The sequence below is a fragment of the Coregonus lavaretus genome (genome assembly GCF_964263955.1).
Source record: "Coregonus lavaretus genome assembly, chromosome: 1".
Taxonomy (NCBI): Eukaryota; Metazoa; Chordata; class Actinopteri; order Salmoniformes; family Salmonidae; genus Coregonus; species Coregonus lavaretus.
Window position 1 is genome coordinate 84,404,916 of NC_139988.1, and position 17,346 is coordinate 84,422,261.

Genomic DNA, 17,346 nt, shown 5'->3' on the forward strand with positions numbered 1-17,346 from the left:
ACTCCTATACAAATTCAAAGTGTACGTTATAGCATAGAATGCATAGCAAAAAAGCACTGCGTGCACCAACCTGTGTGAACTACCTCTCGTGTGATGTTTTGTAGTCCCCTGTAGCACAGTTGGTAGAGCATGGCGCTTGCAACGCCAGGGTTGTGGGTTCGTTTCCCACGGGGGGCCAGTATGAAAATGTATGCACTCACTAACTGTAAGTCGCTCTGGATAAGAGCGTCTGCTATATGACTAAAATGTAAATGTTTTCCAGGAAAAATTTGTGTTGCTCTGGGTCCAGTTTGATCCAGCCGGATCTGACATGTTCGACAACACCTGGATCATAAGAGAGAACATTTACAAAAGTGCAAACGTAAGAAATCTTACCTGTGAAACCAGTTACATGGACAGATGTTTATCTTCACCATCAAGAGATACGCTGAGTCGGTCATCCACATCTACCTACCATTGTTTTATGACTGCTGTATTGCTGTGTCTGCCCCCTACAGGATCTGTATGGTAAGGCCAGTCAGGACTTGTGTGATTCTGTGATTTTGTGATTCTGACCAAGCAGGACCTGTTAACCAGCTCTGTGCCACAGCTTCACCGCAGCGACTACAAACGGAGGAGGCCAACCTCAATTTCAAACAAGGTTAGCAACCCTTCTCTCCTTTTCATTGTACTGTATTTAGATAATTGTCATGTAGATAACCAATCTTCCATTTTTTTTATTTTTTTTTATTTCACCTTTATTTAACCAGGTAAGCCAGTTGAGAACAAGTTCTCATTTACAACTGCGACCTGGCCAAGATAAAGCAAAGCAGTGCGATAAAAACAACAACACAGAGTTACATATGGGGTAAAACAAAACATAAAGTCAAAAATACAACAGAAAATATATATACAGTGTGTGCAAATGTAGCAAGTTATGGAGGTAAGGCAATAAATAGGCTATAGTGCAAAATAATTACAATTAGTATTAACACTGGAATGATAGATGTGCAAGAGATGATGTGCAAATAGAGATACTGGGGTGCAAATTAGCAAAATAAATAACAATATGGGGATGAGGTAGTTGGGTGGGCTAATTTCAGATGGGCTGTGCACAGGTGCAGTGATCGGTAAGGTGCTCTGACAACTGATGCTTAAAGTTAGTGAGGGAGATAAGAGTCTCCAGCTTCAGACATTTTTGAAATTCGTTCCAGTCATTGGCAGCAGAGAACTGGAAGGAATGGCGGCCAAAGGAGGTGTTGGCTTTAGGGATGACCAGTGAGATATACCTGCTGGAGCGCATACTACGAGTGGGTGTTGCTATGGTGACCAATGAGCTAAGATAAAGTGGGGATTTGCCTAGCAGTGATTTATAGATGGCCTGGAGCCAATGTACTGAATTGTTCTGAAACAGGGGCTGTTGAGGGTGGCCCGTTTTGTCATGGTATTAGAGATACACTGCTTGGAGTTCCCGCCAATGAAACACAGGACTGCCACCATCCCAAACCTATTCTCTTCAGAGTGGTGAGCACTGTTCTTTTTCAGCCTTTTTCCATTGCAGCCCCAGTGCGGTCTGAGACTTTCCATGGGATTAAACTGTGGTGTTACCCTAGGGAAATTGTGTTTCCATAGCTAGGGCTATGTCAGTGTACTGCACATGATGTCACCAGCAGTGGGGAGATGTGACCGTGACCATGCCGTTCTCTCTGGCCTAGATGACCTGGCCCCTCCCCTGTCACCCAAACATTGTGGACGTCCAGATGATCACCACAGGACCTGTGGCCATTGTGACTATCCCTGGAGAAATTATGTGAGTTTCCACTACAGTGTGAATGTGTGTGCGTGTGTGAGTGGTTGACTCTAATAAACCCTAATTCGATTTTCCTTCCAAAGCTGTCATGGAAAATGTGATTAGGGAACAGATGCGTTAGAGTTGGACTTGAGATGGGACAGGTTGTGATTCTGTTGTCGCTGGTCAAGCGTTAAGGCGCACATGAAAGTACAATGAAAATCAATGTTGTTTTGAAGAGAACAGACAGGCCGCAGTGTTTGTTTAGCTGACGTGTTGAAGGACATGTTGGTTGAATTCTGTTTACTTTACTTGTGTGTTACAGCACCATGCCAGGGAGGACAAGAGAGGCCATCAAGCACGTGAGAATCAAATATCACACATACACACACACACATGCACACCCACTCATTAAGGCAAATATTCTGTTTGCATTTTTTTGGTATTACATTTGAATGTGTTATACAGATGACCTTTGTTTGTTGATCAGGAACTGGAATGGGAACATTCAGTAATGCAGAGGTGGTCGTCACTGGCCTGTGTAGCATCTACTCATTACACCACCACATATAAGGAGTACCAGGTGCGAGAGAATAAGTGATTTTGAGTGGTATCAGATTGCTGCTCCTGATCTGATCGCAAAATGGCTGACAGTCACTTATTAGTGTTATTTCTTGCAGATCCACCATCTCTGCATATATCCAGAAGTTTAGACGCCATTGGAGAGGTGAGGAGCATATGCTGCACAGTAAACTGGGATGTTGTTCACACAGATGCATCTTGGGAGACAAGGTAGAGTACTTCCTGTTCATTCAACTTGCTCATTTCATACGCACTGTATATCAGACACAATCCATTTGAGTAGGACTTGATATCCTTTTAATGGCCGCTGTAAATGAATAAATAAATAATTAGCGGCGTCTGGAACTCTATCTGGTCGGTTTGATTATTTGGATTATTTAGCGTCATTCACATCAGTCCTTATTTCTCAAGGACCTCTCATTGATAAAGTTGTCAGTGTTTTATAGGTGATTCCCACCACACAGTTTAAAGGTCCAATGCAGCCGTTTCTATCTCAACATTAAATCATTTCTGGGTAACAATTAATTAAATACTTTCCTGTGATTGTTTTCAATTAAAATCGTCAAAAATGCTCAAGCAAGAATTTCTGGGAGAGGTCTGACTATGGGGTGGGGGGGGGGGGGATCTTAATTAATTGCAAGCATAATACGTATTTTTGAGAGGAGCAGTGGTTGGGCCAGATGGTTGGTTTTTAGAGCTTGTTTTCCCCAAATAGGGTTAGATTTAACCCCATCCAATGAGGTCAGCGTTGGTCTACTGTTAACCTCCATGGTGTGGTCATGATGAGTATGTTCTAAAGACCAGAACTCTCCTGCGCCAAGAGCCTGATGTCTCTCTGTGTGACAGTAACGAGGTCACAGTCTCTTTGATAAGCTCAGTCAACATCAGCCTGATGACATCAGAGGTAGAGGTGGGGGGAATGGAGGGTGAACCTGAGCCCTCATGTCTCCAGTGTTCTTGTCTTTTTTTCTTGTCTTTTCTCTTCTCTTCTCTCCTCGTCTCGTCTCGTCTCGTCTCCCAATAGGTTTCACTGGGTAAAGAATGGAGCGGAGAGCAACGTTACCATTGAGTGGCACATCCCGCTGTCAGCCCAGACTGTCTCCTACCGGAACAGACACTTTGGATACTACAAACACAGGAAGGGGATGTGATCCCAGTGTATGAGGGTGTGTCAGAGGTCTTCAGAGTCTCCAAAATAACATATTATTACTAACTGCTGGTCATTGATTAAGACTAAATAGGGCACATTATAGTGTACACTTCTAGTGGCCCAAATTTGATGAAAAATGTATGTTCTCTATTTCAATGCAGTTCAATGTATGTACTGTATTGAAGCACTAAACAAGAACGGCCCTTCAATACGCAACCAGCCTTTGTGTTGACGGGCAACATGCCATTGTGCCAAATGGGGGCTGTGCTCAATAGGGGAAATATGTTGAATGTAGGGCAGCTTTACATTTACATTTTAGTCATTTAGCAGACGCTCTTATCCAGAGCGACTTACAGGAGCAATTAGGGTTAAGTGCCTTGCTCAAGGGCACATCGACAGATTTTTCACCTAGTCGGCTCAGGGATTAGAACCAGCGACCTTTCGGTTACTGGCACAACGCTCTTAACCACTAAGCTACCTGCCGCCCCATTTAGTGGCCTTCCATATCACATCTCCCATGGAAATTAAAATGATTTGTTTATGATCAGTTTATTCACATGTTTTTAGAATGTAATTATGTCCAGTGCTTATTTTGAATAGAATGCAATAATTTAAATATTGTGGCACACTTCTTAGTTTTATGTAGAAGGAAAAAATTTGTAATAAAGTGAAGAAAGCGAGTCTGAAAATGCAATTGGTTTATTTATCGCAGGCAATTACCGATCATGACACATTAGAATTACCCAAGCAGCACCACACGTTGTTTCACAAAAGTGTTCCCATTTCTCCTTACATTTCAGATTTGTATTTATTTCACCCCTTTATGATTTTTATTGAAATTATTGAGGCACAAAGAATTTGAAATATCCCGAAACAATATAACTATACAAATATTGTTGGATTTCTGGTATAAAAATAAGTTCTAAGCGCTATACACACTTTAATACTGTCACTGCTTAGGCATTTTCATGTTTAACAGAGTGTTGTTTTGTACGCTGATAAATGTGTTAACACTTCCTATGTCCATGTTCGCAGGCCTAGGTTTGGTGTAAGGCAATAAGGAAAATACGCAACATAGAATGACATCGATCTCTGTCCAAGATGATTGTCCATAGCGAACATATTATTCCAATGTAAAACCAGACATTTTGACAATAAATATTCCATGACTCAGACACGTTTCCATAGACAACAAACCCTTAACGTCTTAAAATAGGCAGTTCAGTTTCACAGCAGCTTATGGATGGATTTCATCTTCTGCACACTATAACATCGGAAAAGAGAGGGAAACAAATTCTGTGTTTGCATTTGTAAATACCGAGACACAAATAGCACAAAAGAAACCCCTCACCATCAAAAGGGACTGAACCACGCCAGTGTTTTTAGTCTAACAATGTACAACCGTGCAACAACATCAAAAGGGACTTGTAGGTATAAAGTAAAGGTCACCCTTGAAACTAAAGGCAGAAATTGTATCCCTGACATTTGAAAACTATATTTCTATCAATGATTTATAAGGAAATCCAAAGAAGACTTTTAGGACTAATTGAATAAATTTGAAAGGGACACTTAAACTTCTACACTATTGGGTCAAAGGAGACCACTAATCCATCACTATGAACCAGCAGCTGTGTCATAAAAAAGACAATGAGTTTAAAAAAAGACAAAATAAAGATAAAATACATAAGAACCCATCAAAACTACCTCTGACAACTTGCTAACTCTACAACATCCAATTAGGGTCCTCCTCTACAACTAAATAGATCCACACAATCAAATGAAAACCACACAATGGATACTACGTACACTGAACAAAAATATAAATGCAATTTAAAAGATTTTACAGAGTTATAGTTCATATAAGGAAATGAATGGGTTAATTAGGCCCTAACCTGTGGATTTCACATGACTGTGAATACAGATATGCATCGGTTGGTCACAGATACTTTTTTTTTTAAAGGTAGGGGCGTGGATCAGAAAACTACTCAGTATCTGGTGTGACCACCATTTGCCGCATGCAGCGCGACACATCTCCTTAGCATAGAGTTGATCAGGCTGTTGATTGTGGCCTGTGGAATGTTGTCCCACTCCTCTTCAATGGCTGTGCGAAGTTGCTGGATATTGTCGGGAACTCAAATTGCCATCGATAAAATGCAATTGTGTTCGTTGTCCGTAGCTTATGCCTGCCCATACCATAACCCCACTGCCACCATGGGGCACTCTGTTCTCAACGTTGACATCAGCGAACCGCTCGCCCACACGACACCATGCACACTCTCTGCCATCTGCCCATCCCTGAAGAGCCCACTTCTCCAGCGTGCCAGTGGCCATGGAAGGTGAGCATTTGCCCACTGAAGTCGGCTACGACGCCGAACTGCAGTCAGGTCAAGACCCTGGTGAGGACTACGAGCACGCAGATGAACTTCCCTGAGACGGTTTCTGAGAGTTTGTGCAGAAATTCTTTGGTTGTGCAAACCCACAGTTTCATCAGTTGTCCAGGTGGCTGGTCTCAGAAGATCCTGTAGGTGAAGAAGCCGGATGTGGAGGTCCTGGGCTGGCGTGGTTACACTTGGTCTGCGGTTGTGAGGCCGGTTGGACGTACTGTCAAATTCTATAAAACGACGTTGGAGGTGGCTTATGGTAGAGAAATTAACATTCAATTATCTGGCAACAGCTCTGGTGGACATTCCTGCTGTCAGCATGCCAATTGCACGCTCCCTCAAAACTTGAGACATCTGTGGCATTGTTTCTCATGACAAAACTGCAAATTGTCCCCAGCACAAGGTGCACCTGTGTAATGATCATGCTGTTTCTTGATATGCCACACCTGTCAGGTGGATGGATTATTTTGGCAAAGGAGAAATGCTCACTAACAGGGAAATAAGCTTTTTGTGCATATGGAACATTTCTGGGATCTTTTATTTTCGCTCGTGAAATATGGGACCAACACTTTACATGTTGCGTTTATATTTTTGTTCAGTGTAGTTCTATATAGTCTGATAAATGAGTATACTAACAAGGAATGCTGGTGAATGAGATGAGGTTCCAGGATGGCCCTAGAACACTCCATAACCGTCTCCAATGGTTGCCACGGCGAAGGCGGGATAGCCTTCGTAGGTAGTGTATGCTGCCATGTCCTGGCCCAGGGAGACGGCCTGTTTGAGCTGGGAGGCAGCTACTGAGGCTGAGGTGTTCGCTATTGTGTAACCTGCAAATCAGGAGACAGGACATGGGTTGGATAGCCATAAAATTAGTGCCTTTCAATTGTTCAATCTAATTTATTGCCGTTATTGTGGAGTCTGTACGATGTTCAGTTTGAACACGTTTTTTTTCTAGAACCTATCACAAACTTGCACTTGCCAGCATACAGTGGGGAAAAAAAGTATTTAGTCAGCCACCAATTGTGCAAGTTCTCCCACTTAAAAAGATGAGAGAGGCCTGTAATTTTCATCATAGGTACACGTCAACAGACAAAATGAGAAAAAAAATCCAGAAAATCACATTGAAGGATTTTTAATGAATGTATTTGCAAATTATGGTGGAAAATAAGTATTTGGTCAATAACAAAAGTTTCTCAATACTTTGTTATATACCCTTTGTTGGCAATGACACAGGTCAAATGTTTTCTGTAAGTCTTCACAAGGTTTTCACACACTGTTGCTGGTATTTTGGCCCATTCCTCCATGCAGATCTACTCTAGAGCAGTGATGTTTTGGGGCTGTCGCTGGGCAACACGGACTTTCAACTCCCTCCAAAGATTTTCTATGGGGTTGAGATCTGGAGACTGGCTAGGCCACTCCAGGACCTTGAAATGCTTCTTACGAAGCCACTCCTTCGTTGCCCAGGCGGTGTGTTTGGGATCATTGTCATGCTGAAAGACCAGCCACGTTTCATCTTCAATGCCCTTGCTGATGGAAGGAGGTTTTCACTCAAAATCTCACGATACATGGCCCCATTCATTCTTTCCTTTACACGGATCAGTCGTCCTGGTCCCTTTGCAGAAAAACAGCCCCAAAGCATGATGTTTCCACCCCCATGCTTCACAGTAGGTATGGTGTTCTTTGGATGCAATTCAGCATTCTTTGTCCTCCAAACACGACGAGTTGAGTTTTTACCAAAAAGTTATATTTTGGTTTCATCTGACCATATGACATTCTCCCAATCCTCTTCTGGATCATCCAAATGCACTCTAGCAAACTTCAGACGGGCCTGGACATGTACTGGCTTAAGCAGGGGGACACGTCTGGCACTGCAGGATTTGAGACCCTGGCGGCGTAGTGTGTTACTGATGGTAGGCTTTGTTACTTTGGTCCCAGCTCTCTGCAGGTCATTCACTCGGTCCCCCCGTGTGGTTCTGGGATTTTTGCTCACCGTTCTTGTGATCATTTTGACCCCACGGGGTGAGATCTTGCATGGAGCCCCAGATCGAGGGAGATTATCAGTGGTCTTGTATGTCTTCCATTTCCTAATAATTGCTCCCACAGTTGATTTCTTCAAACCAAGCTGCTTACCTATTGCAGATTCAGTCTTCCCAGCCTGGTGCAGGTCTACAATTTTGTTTCTGGTGTCCTTTGACAGCTCTGTGGCCTTGGCCATAGTGGAGTTTGGAGTGTGACTGTTTGAGGTTGTGGACAGGTGTCTTTTATACTGATAACAAGTTCAAACAGGTGCCATTAATACAGGTAACGAGTGGAGGACAGAGGAGCCTCTTAAAGAAGAAGTTACAGGTCTGTGAGAGCCAGAAATCTTGCTTGTTTGTAGGTGACCAAATACTTATTTTCCACCATAAATTGCAAATAAATAAATTAAAAATCCTACAATGTGATTTTCTGGAAAAAAAATTCTCAGTTTGTCTGTCATAGTTGACGTGTACCTATGATGAAAATTACAGGCCTCTCTCATCTTTTTAAGTGGGAGAACTTGCACAATTGGTGGCTGACTAAATACTTTTTTCCCCACTGTATGTAATTCATGAACTGCCTTTGGTTTGGTTAGTATTTTGTAGTGTAACCATTATTTGTAACCATTATGTGGTTCTAGGCAACCTACTCTAGAGAAAGGGTGGTATGATAGTTAGTCTCACGGACATTCACAACATACCTTGGAATGCAGCAACGGCTACAGCTGCAGCGGAGGCCTCAGCGCACTCTGTCTGCAGACCCAGGGTCTGCAGGGCATGCTCCGCAGCATGAACCTTGGCCTCATCCACAGATGTACACAACTTGGCTGGGGTGAACGGATGCCTGGAGGAAGGAAAGAAGGAAGGAAGAGAAGGTTAGAGGGTATCCTTGGCAGTTAGCCTAGCGGTTAAGAGCGTTGGTGCCAGTAACCGAAAGTTGCTGGTTTGAATCCCCAAGCCAAGTCGGTGAAAATCTGTCGGTGTGCCCTTGAGCAGAGCACTTCACCCTAATTGCTCCTGTAAGTCACTCTGGATAAGAGTGTCTGCTAAATGATTGAAATGCTAGAGGAGAAGGTTACAGGGTTATATTATTCAAGGGGATCCTTTGATATAGGAAGCCACTACTGAAACATATTAGATGTGGCTGTGTTTCTCACACATTAGGATATTGGGTGGCCAGAGCCGGAATGGTGACTTTGTAGAGGAACAGTTGGCTTTGATCAGGTCCGATGGCAGAGTGAAGCTGATAAACTGGCTGCCCCCAGTTGTTCTTCTGACACACATCCTCCAAGATCTGGAAGAAAACATGTGATTCAATAGATATGTTTTTCTGCAACATTTCAATTATTGCGTGAGCAGAATGCTGAATACCTTCTTTACGGCTACTAAGTAATTAAGTGTGTGTGTGTTTGTTGTCCTGTCAGTTCTCATCAGGTCTGGACGTGTGTGTGTGTGTACCTGTGGTGTGTGTTTGATACCGGGAGGCTTCACAGGGTTCATGGGCGTGAGCTCCATGCCCGGCAGCAGGTCAAAGAGCTTGTCGTCGGGGCGCTTGTCTGTCTTTACCTGGTAGGTGGCACAGCCTCGGCCTAAACCTGCGTAGGCGAGGTATCCGCGACCACCCATCCCCCGTACGCCCGCTGCCCCTACAGGTACATTCATGTAAATTTCTAGGAATGCAAGAAGGCATTAAATCGAATCAAATCACCAGAAATCACCTGGGAGGCAATCAAGACCTTGTAAAGACTGATCATGGGTCATACAGCGATTCTCATTTTCACTGCTTAAAGCTGTGGAGTTATTTTGATTACATTTCCCCCCAAATCCAACTTGATTGAATGATCGTACTTGTCATACTAGACTGTAATATGCAGCCATGGAGAGCAAATTTTGAATGACAGTCAGACATCCTAAATCTCTTAGTACTATAAATAAAACAGTAAAGCATTATTCATAGTGCTCAATGCATGAAAATAGGTAAGTTATCTCTATTAGAAGATCAAACATAGACAGTAATGAAAGAACATACAGTATATAATTGCAAAATGTGGATTTGGCTCCAGACTGAATTAAGTATTGCTGTGATTCAAACAAACAAAGCAATTTCAGTTGAATATTTCAGGGAAGTGCTGATGTTTGAAACTACCCATTGAGGCTGGTTTGCATTGGATTTGGATATATCTCAAGTGATTATAGCAGATACCATTGATCCTATCAGCTACTCAAAGACACAGATTGGTAGATACATGTCCATATTTATCTGTGTCTGTCTCACTGATTAGCTGCAGAGAGAAGGTACCCACCTCTGACCGAAGGCGTGCGCACCAGGCCACGGCCCCCCACAAGCCCCTTGGCCATGGGGAAGCGGAACTGATTAGGAACAGCAGCATATGCCTGGGGGACGTAGAACACGGGGGCACCCAGGTAGGCTGCTGAGGGGTCACACACCTGGCCCAGTGTGTAGGCGTACTCCCCCTGCAGCAGGGCCCCACCTCGGCCACCTGTACCCCGGGTGTAGCGCACGTAGCTGTCCTTATCCACCGGCTTGGCCAGGGTCACCTCCACGGGAGAGCCATCCACCAGCTAGGGGAGGAGTTTACATTTAGGAACTATTCCGTGTAGAGGCGGGTTGTGGCTGGATCATGCATTGTTGTATGATATTGCTTGGTTCTGATGGCTCAGTGGCTGGAGCCTGGTAGGGATGAGACTTTGATCCCCACATGAGCTCAATGTGTTGAATATGTGTTAACTGGGAGTCACTTTAGATAAAACATGTGTCATCATGACATTACATGTCCTGGGATAGGCCAGTGAGAGAGATAGGCCAGTGAGAGAGATAGGCCGGTGAGAGAGATAGACCAGTGAGAGAGATAGGCCGGTAAGAGAGAGATAGGCCGGTGAGAGAGATAGGCCGGTGAGAGAGATAGGCCGGTGAGAGAGATAGGCCGGTGAGAGAGATAGGCCGGTGAGAGAGTAGGCCAGTGAGAGAGATAGGCCGGTGAGAGAGATAGGCCGGTGAGAGAGTAGGTCAGTGAGAGAGATAGGCCTTTGAGAGAGATAGGCCAGTGAGAGACTCGGTCAGTGAGAGAGATAGGCCGGTGAGAGAGTAGGTCAGTGAGAGAGATAGGCCTTTGAGAGAGATAGGCCGGTGAGAGACTAGGTCAGTGAGAGAGATAGGCCGGTGAGAGAGATAGGTCAGTGAGAGAGATAGGCCGGTGAGAGAGATAGGCCGGTGAGAGACTAGGTCAGTGAGAGAGATAGGCCGGTGAGAGAGATAGGCCGGTGAGAGAGTAGGTCAGTGAGAGAGATAGGCCTTTGAGAGAGATAGGCCGGTGAGAGACTAGGTCAGTGAGAGAGATAGGCCGGTGAGAGAGATAGGTCAGTGAGGGAGATAGGCCGGTGAGAGAGATAGGCCGGTGAGAGACTAGGTCAGTGAGAGAGATAGGCCGGTGAGAGAGATAGGCCGGTGAGAGAGTAGGTCAGTGAGAGAGATAGGCCGGTGAGAGGGTAGGTCAGTGAGAGAGATAGGCCGGTGAGAGAGTAGGTCAGTGAGAGAGATTATACCTTTCCATTCAGTGCGTCCATGGCACTTATCGCATCCTCTCTCTGAGTGAAATGGACAAAGGCATAGTCTCTGATCTTCTTCACTCTCTCCACAGTACCTGTGAATCATTAGCATACATCCGCTTATCAATCCCATTATAACACACAGTCACATACGGAAACTCGTTGCTGAACCCAAACATGATCCACTATTCGACTGTTCTGTAATTTAACCTGCCTGGTTTGATACTGTTGAACTCCTTCTCGATGGTCTCTTCTGTAGTAGCCAGCATCAAGTTCCTCACGTAGAGAATCTTCACCGTTGCCATGGTGTCCTCGTCCACTTCCACTTCAGGCTCCGCCCAGTCCACGGCGATGGCGTGTCCCCACAGCAGGATCCTCCCTAGGGAAGGACATCAGTTCAACACTTCAGCCAATTAGCCCACCCAAAGTCATAAAGTACACTTTGGTTTTCAAAGCCTCAAAGTCATCATGATCCAGTATGATTTACTGTGTCCTTCCATAGGGTTATGTTACAATGGTGTTGTTTTTAGACTGACTGTGATTCTCCAGTACTATGTCTGTTAATAGTATAAAATACAGGTTTAGTACCTGGCAGTAGTTTCCTCCTGGCCATGGCTGCAGCGCGGTGACTGTCGTACTCCACAAAGGCGAAGCCCCTGTTCTTGGTCTTGTCCGCAGCACTGGGGTAAACAATCACCTCCAACACCCCATCTGTCACTTTCTTCATCTCCATCAGGATCTCCTCTCTCTTCTTGGATTTGGGGATGCCCCCCACAAACAGACGACAGTTGTCCACACTGGCACACACTCCTAGGAGCCTTCCGTTCCTGGGGAATAAACACATTGGATTGAATGAAAAGATTGATTTCGTTTTTTTGTCAACAATGCACACAATGAAATCCGATATCGTTTCTGTCTGGTGATGAAGAGAGTGTTGGTAGTCTTGCATTCAGTTTTCCATGACTCATGCATATGTTTGCGTTAGCTAACCATTAGGCTACACAGGGTTTTTTCTCAATTTCTTTCTATTGCGTTATGTGATTGCTTACCTAATTTCATAGTTATTGAGCTGTTTCATGGCGGTCTTGGCTTCATTTTTGGTGTAAAAGGTAACAAAGGCATATCCCCTGTTATTGCCGTTGAAGTCCATCATCATCCGAACCTCAAAGATCTTCCCAAACTGTGAATAGAAAGGGGATTTATTTGAAAACAAGGACACACAATAGGTTACCCTTCGGGAACTGATTTAATTGGCAAACGTCTCTTACTTTCTCACAGTGGGGGACCAGCTCATCCTCGAAGAGGTCTCTTGGCAGCTTCCCCACGAAGATCTCACTGCCCCTCTCTGGGGGAGGGCCTTCCCAGCCTGGAGGGGGCCCGCCGTACCTCCTCTGACCATTCTCCTGTAGACACAACGGACTGATGGTGAGTAACCAATAGTACAGGGTTTGTAAGGAGATCCACCTCAATGCCCTTTGTAGCGCAGGTTTCATTCCGATTGAGAGATTTTAGCATTCATATAGAAATCTCCCAGATATCTTCATTTGGTATGACGTTGTAGTTGTGCACAAATGACCCAGACAATCCCCATAACAATGCAGTATGAGCTGTAGAAGCCCCAACCAAATGAACTTGCCATGGACCAGACTGCAGCAGTAAGACAGAGGGATCCTGTCATTTGGGTCTTTCACCACAGGGTGGTGCCCCATTATCAATAATTATAACCAAGGCCAAGGGAAAGAGCTCACGCACACGTGAATAGGTTTGAAACTGATGGAGAGGCCTTGGATTTTATCAGAGCCCCACTTCTCCACATTACGCATAAACTCCATAAGGAAGGATGACTTGTGTGGGGGCCTTATGATAGCTTCCAACACTCATAGATTTGGTCATAGATTAGGCGAAAGCCCTAAATGCTTGGTATATGGTTCTTACCTGCAGTAATTGGTATCCTGTGCGCTGAATGAGCGCACGCAGCGAGACCTCTTTCTGCATGCCCGTCAGTCCATCCCCAGATTTTTGATTGGATTCCATTGAGAGTGATTGTCAGCAATAAATCAGCGAAATTAGGGGTGCTCACTGAAATGAAATCACAGTTCAGAACAAATCATTGAGAACATCGCTAAAAAAAACATAACTGGAGCTCAATACGTCATCAAATCACACTGTAGCCTTCTTTTTCTACTATTTTAACTTATTAGGCATAAACTCTTAAACTGGTTCAGAACTTCAGTACTGTATCACGCATAAATATATCACACATATAGTAAGTCAATTGTTCCATGTATTGTAAATTCCTTTTGAGACACGTGGTCTCAAAAACACTCCATGACCTTTACAGAATGATCAGGTATGGTTTTGCTTGAATGGCGCCACCAACAGGTACTCAGTTGTTATGCACAATCTTATGATGACGTAGAGAGAAGCGTATTTCATTCAGGTCCAGGTCAAGGACAGCTATGTAATTATTAACACAACTCAGCCCAAACAGCAGACAACCACTGAGGCCCCTTTGTCTCAATCTATTGCACCCACCACCACCATACACATCTCCCCCACACTCTCACACTCATATACTGTGACATACTGTATACTGACACACATGAAGTACTTAAGCAACAGCTTTGAATAAGGGCCCCCTTAATCAAACCTTTGATTTTCAATGGCCAATCACAAGACACAGCAAGACGGCCCAACGCTAGCGAACTATTGTCCACTTCAAGATAATCCCTTTAGTTGGTGAGAGGTTGATTAAATCAGTAGGAAGATACGTTAAACAGGCCACTCTGAGTGTTGCAAGAATTTCCATCCTGATTGAGAGGCCTGCCTTTGTTTTTCCTTCCATAGATATGGATCAAAGAGAGAGGTCCTGCTAGTGACGACTGCTAGCTCCACTCCTCCAGATCAGAGGGATGGGGAAAGAGGGTCGAGAGAGAGGGGGTCACAGGGTACGTGGGGGGTGACGGCCACCCAAACCACCTTCAAACGTTTTCAAGTGCCAATCATGACGGAAATGATGTCATGCACACACACACCTTCTTCTTCATCCTGAAGTGTTTCCAAATATAGTCAAACTAATCTCTCCTTTACAAAAAGGAATTCTCCCAAAACACACAAGATGGCTTTATATTCACTGTTCACTCCTCACCACTCTCTTCAACGGTTCTCCTGAAGGCTTTGTTGAAAATGTCAAGACGCCAGGCAAAATAAGAAATACTGGAGTTGACCTGCTCTCAGGTCGAGCACCATCATTCACAGAGGTGACATGGTTTCATACTCATTTCAGATTTCACAATATCATCAGTAACAATACTGGGACCCAAGTCGCGTATTTTCATCTGTGAATTCAATATTAGCTGCCATTATGATACACTCCAGGACTGTGTCTAGAGAGATTAGTTATTTCGGCATCATTCACTAGCAGAACATTGGCGTAGGCAGCCAACCATGGCAACAGCACTATTCCCTGACCAAGAAAAACCCTAAATGAATCTCAACTGTCAAATATTAGGTATTGGGTTACGTTGCCACTTTGAGCCTAAGCAAACACCTGGGGAGGAAACGGTCTTTAGGTTCTATTTCTGTTCTGGATGGCTTGGACAGAAGATGTCATTCTGAGCCTCTGGGCCTTGAGTGGACATACTACTACCACAGGACTCCATTACTCTCTCTCTCTCTCTCTCTCTCTCTCTCTCTCTCTCTCTCTCTCTCTCTCTCTCTCTCTCTCTCTCTCTCTCTCTCTCTCCTCTCTCTCTCTCTCTCTCTCTCTCTCTCTCTCTCAATTCAATTCAATTCAAGGGCTTTATTGGCATGGGAAACATATGTTTACATTGCCAAAGCAATGTAAACTCTCTCTCTCTCTCTCTCTCTCTCTCTCTCTCTCTCTCTCTCTCTCTCTCTCTCTCTCTCTCTCTCTCTCTCTCTCTCTCTCTCTCTCTCTCTCTCTCTCTCTCTCTCTCTCTCTCTCTCTCTCTCTCTCTGTGTCTGTGTCTGGGGCTCTCTTCATGATAGCCTGGTTACCATTTGCATAAACAAGATAACTAGAAGGAGGCTTATCTGGCGGTGATCAGTACCTGCTTTTTGGAGTTTCGTTGACTGAGGCTAAATACACACTTGGCTGAAATGCCACTGTGTTGGCCGTGTTTGCTGCTGGAAAAACAAGTCCAAAAATATTTAAAATGGAAATCATATCAAATAGTTTGGACTTATAGGACAGGCACAACGTATGTGAATTCATGTTTAATTTCACAATTTGAATAGTCTCTTCAGTTTACTTGCTTTTTTTACTACACTCGTAGAAAAAAAGGTTCCAAAAGGATTCTTCGGCTGTCCCAATAGGAGAACCATTTTTGGTTCCAGGTAGAACCCTTTTTTGTTTCAGGTAGAACCCTTTTGGGTTCCATGTAGAACCCTCTGTGGAAAGGGTTCTACATGGAACCAAAAAGGATTCTACCTGAAACCAAAAAGGGTTCTTCAAAAGATTATCCTATGTGGACAGCCAAAGAACCCTTTTAGATAGAACCTTTTTTTTCTAAGAGTGTACTTTTCTCACAGGAATTCAAAGTTCAAATGGAGCTATAACTGGTTCCATATGTTCATTGGCATCTGGCATACATACCAAAAAGAGCTACTGTTAATCAGTTTGCCTTATATGAAACTGTAAGCACTCTACTGTGAATACTACACTTTTACTATAATATAATCAACAATTGGCACATACAAATGACAGACTGGCTACAAAATTATAAACTAGTGAACACTAATATGACTATTTCAAACAAGGCTCTTCCCCGTCAGACATGTCACACATGTGACGCCTACAACATCAACACAATTAAAAAAAAATGACAACCAACCATCTACATGAAACCATCTAACCATGTCCCCCTCCTTCTCTTTTCTTACCTTGACCGTGTCCTCAGTCCCATACAAGTCACCTAACACAACGTTTGACCAGTCACATGAAAAACATCCCCAATGAGTTCAATGACACTCAGCATGCTGGAAGAGAGCAGATCTCCCAATGGGAGATTTCTTACAAGATTCGAAAGCAGCAGAGACATAACATGGAAGAGTTAGTGAGCTAAGCTTACCTGAGCAATTTCAGAGATCACCCGGAAGACTCAGTCCTTCATTCTAGTGATTTTGAAACGTGTCACTGGGGTGATTCGGTAATTACATCATATCAAACTCCAAAGGTTCACCGTCCCGCAGCTGCTTTATGAGCCTGTGGGGTTAAACTTTAACCAGCCCTATCTCTCTCTACCTCTCTGCCTGCAGAGAGAGGAACCCTTTGACCAGGGACAACAAGATCATGGTGCTCTCAGCCAGACACAGACGCATTGCTCTCTTAACTAAACAACACATTTTGCTGTATACTCTCAAGTCTTCTACTTTTGAACAAAATTACATCACCGTCTTAACCTTACACTTTTTTACTTAAGAATGTGTGTTTTTCTATGTAAGAAATAGGGCCACAATATCATGGGTGTGCAGTAAATGAAATGACTGGGTAGTACTATTTTTTCCAGTTATTATAAACTGGGTGGTTCGAGCCCTGAATGCTGATTGGCTGACAGCCGTGGTATATCAGACCATATACCATGGGTATGACAAAACATTTATTTTTACTGGTATAATTACGTTGGTAACCAGTTTATAATAGCAATAAGGCACCTCGGGGGTTTGTGGTATATGGCCAATATACCACGGCTAAGGGCAGTATCCAGGCACTCCGCGTTGCGTTGAGCGTAAGAACAGCCCTTAGCCATGGTATATTGGCCATATACCACACCCCCTCGGGCTAATTGCGTAATTATGTGTCACCCAAAATAATAGGACCAAAGGCGTAGTGACCCAGTGTCCTCCATTTCTCAGTGA

General features: G+C 44.0%; 2 protein-coding genes across 7 annotated transcripts; one reads left to right on the plus strand and one right to left on the minus strand.

The window, feature by feature from the left end:
* Positions 1-572: 572 nt before the first annotated feature.
* Positions 573-4,180, plus strand: LOC311144185 (neutral ceramidase-like). Its single transcript, XM_084180190.1, has 6 exons — positions 573-640; positions 1,695-1,789; positions 2,094-2,130; positions 2,259-2,351; positions 2,449-2,560; positions 3,375-4,180. The coding sequence occupies exons 2-5, from the start codon at positions 1,695-1,697 to the stop codon at positions 2,479-2,481; spliced, it is 258 nt and encodes an 85-aa protein (XP_084036316.1). The 5' UTR covers positions 573-640; the 3' UTR covers positions 2,482-2,560; positions 3,375-4,180.
* Positions 2,631-16,667, minus strand: LOC311143821 (APOBEC1 complementation factor-like). Of its 6 annotated transcripts, none has more exons than XM_084179702.1 (13): positions 16,560-16,667; positions 13,402-13,545; positions 12,735-12,869; positions 12,516-12,646; positions 12,055-12,293; positions 11,681-11,845; positions 11,464-11,561; positions 10,203-10,482; positions 9,358-9,569; positions 9,057-9,193; positions 8,601-8,743; positions 6,518-6,708; positions 2,631-3,380 (listed from the first exon to the last, which is right to left on the minus strand). In XM_084179702.1, the coding sequence occupies exons 2-12, from the start codon at positions 13,498-13,500 to the stop codon at positions 6,557-6,559; spliced, it is 1,791 nt and encodes a 596-aa protein (XP_084035828.1). In that variant the 5' UTR covers positions 13,501-13,545; positions 16,560-16,667; the 3' UTR covers positions 2,631-3,380; positions 6,518-6,556. The 6 variants fall into 6 exon arrangements, with proteins under 6 accessions (XP_084035828.1, XP_084035827.1, XP_084035825.1 ...); XM_084179701.1 differs by lacking the exon at positions 2,631-3,380 and adding an exon at positions 4,184-4,764; XM_084179699.1 differs by lacking the exon at positions 2,631-3,380 and adding an exon at positions 15,540-15,615 and having other exon boundaries at positions 4,184-6,708; positions 16,560-16,649.
* Positions 16,668-17,346: the final 679 nt, after the last annotated feature.

Coding starts and splice junctions, on each gene's coding strand:
- LOC311143821 (XM_084179702.1), bottom strand. CDS start 13,500: ATGGAATCCAATCAAAAATCTGGGGATGGACTGACGGGCATGCAGAAA. Junction 11,846..12,054: donor CAGGAGGAAACTACTGCCAG/GTACTAAACCTG, acceptor GTCCTTCCCTAG/GGAGGATCCTGCTGTGGGGA. Junction 10,483..11,463: donor TGGACGCACTGAATGGAAAG/GTATAATCTCTC, acceptor CTCCTCCCCTAG/CTGGTGGATGGCTCTCCCGT.
- LOC311144185 (XM_084180190.1), top strand. CDS start 1,695: ATGACCTGGCCCCTCCCCTGTCACCCAAACATTGTGGACGTCCAGATG. Junction 2,131..2,258: donor CAAGAGAGGCCATCAAGCAC/GTGAGAATCAAA, acceptor TTTGTTGATCAG/GAACTGGAATGGGAACATTC. Junction 2,352..2,448: donor CCACATATAAGGAGTACCAG/GTGCGAGAGAAT, acceptor TATTTCTTGCAG/ATCCACCATCTCTGCATATA.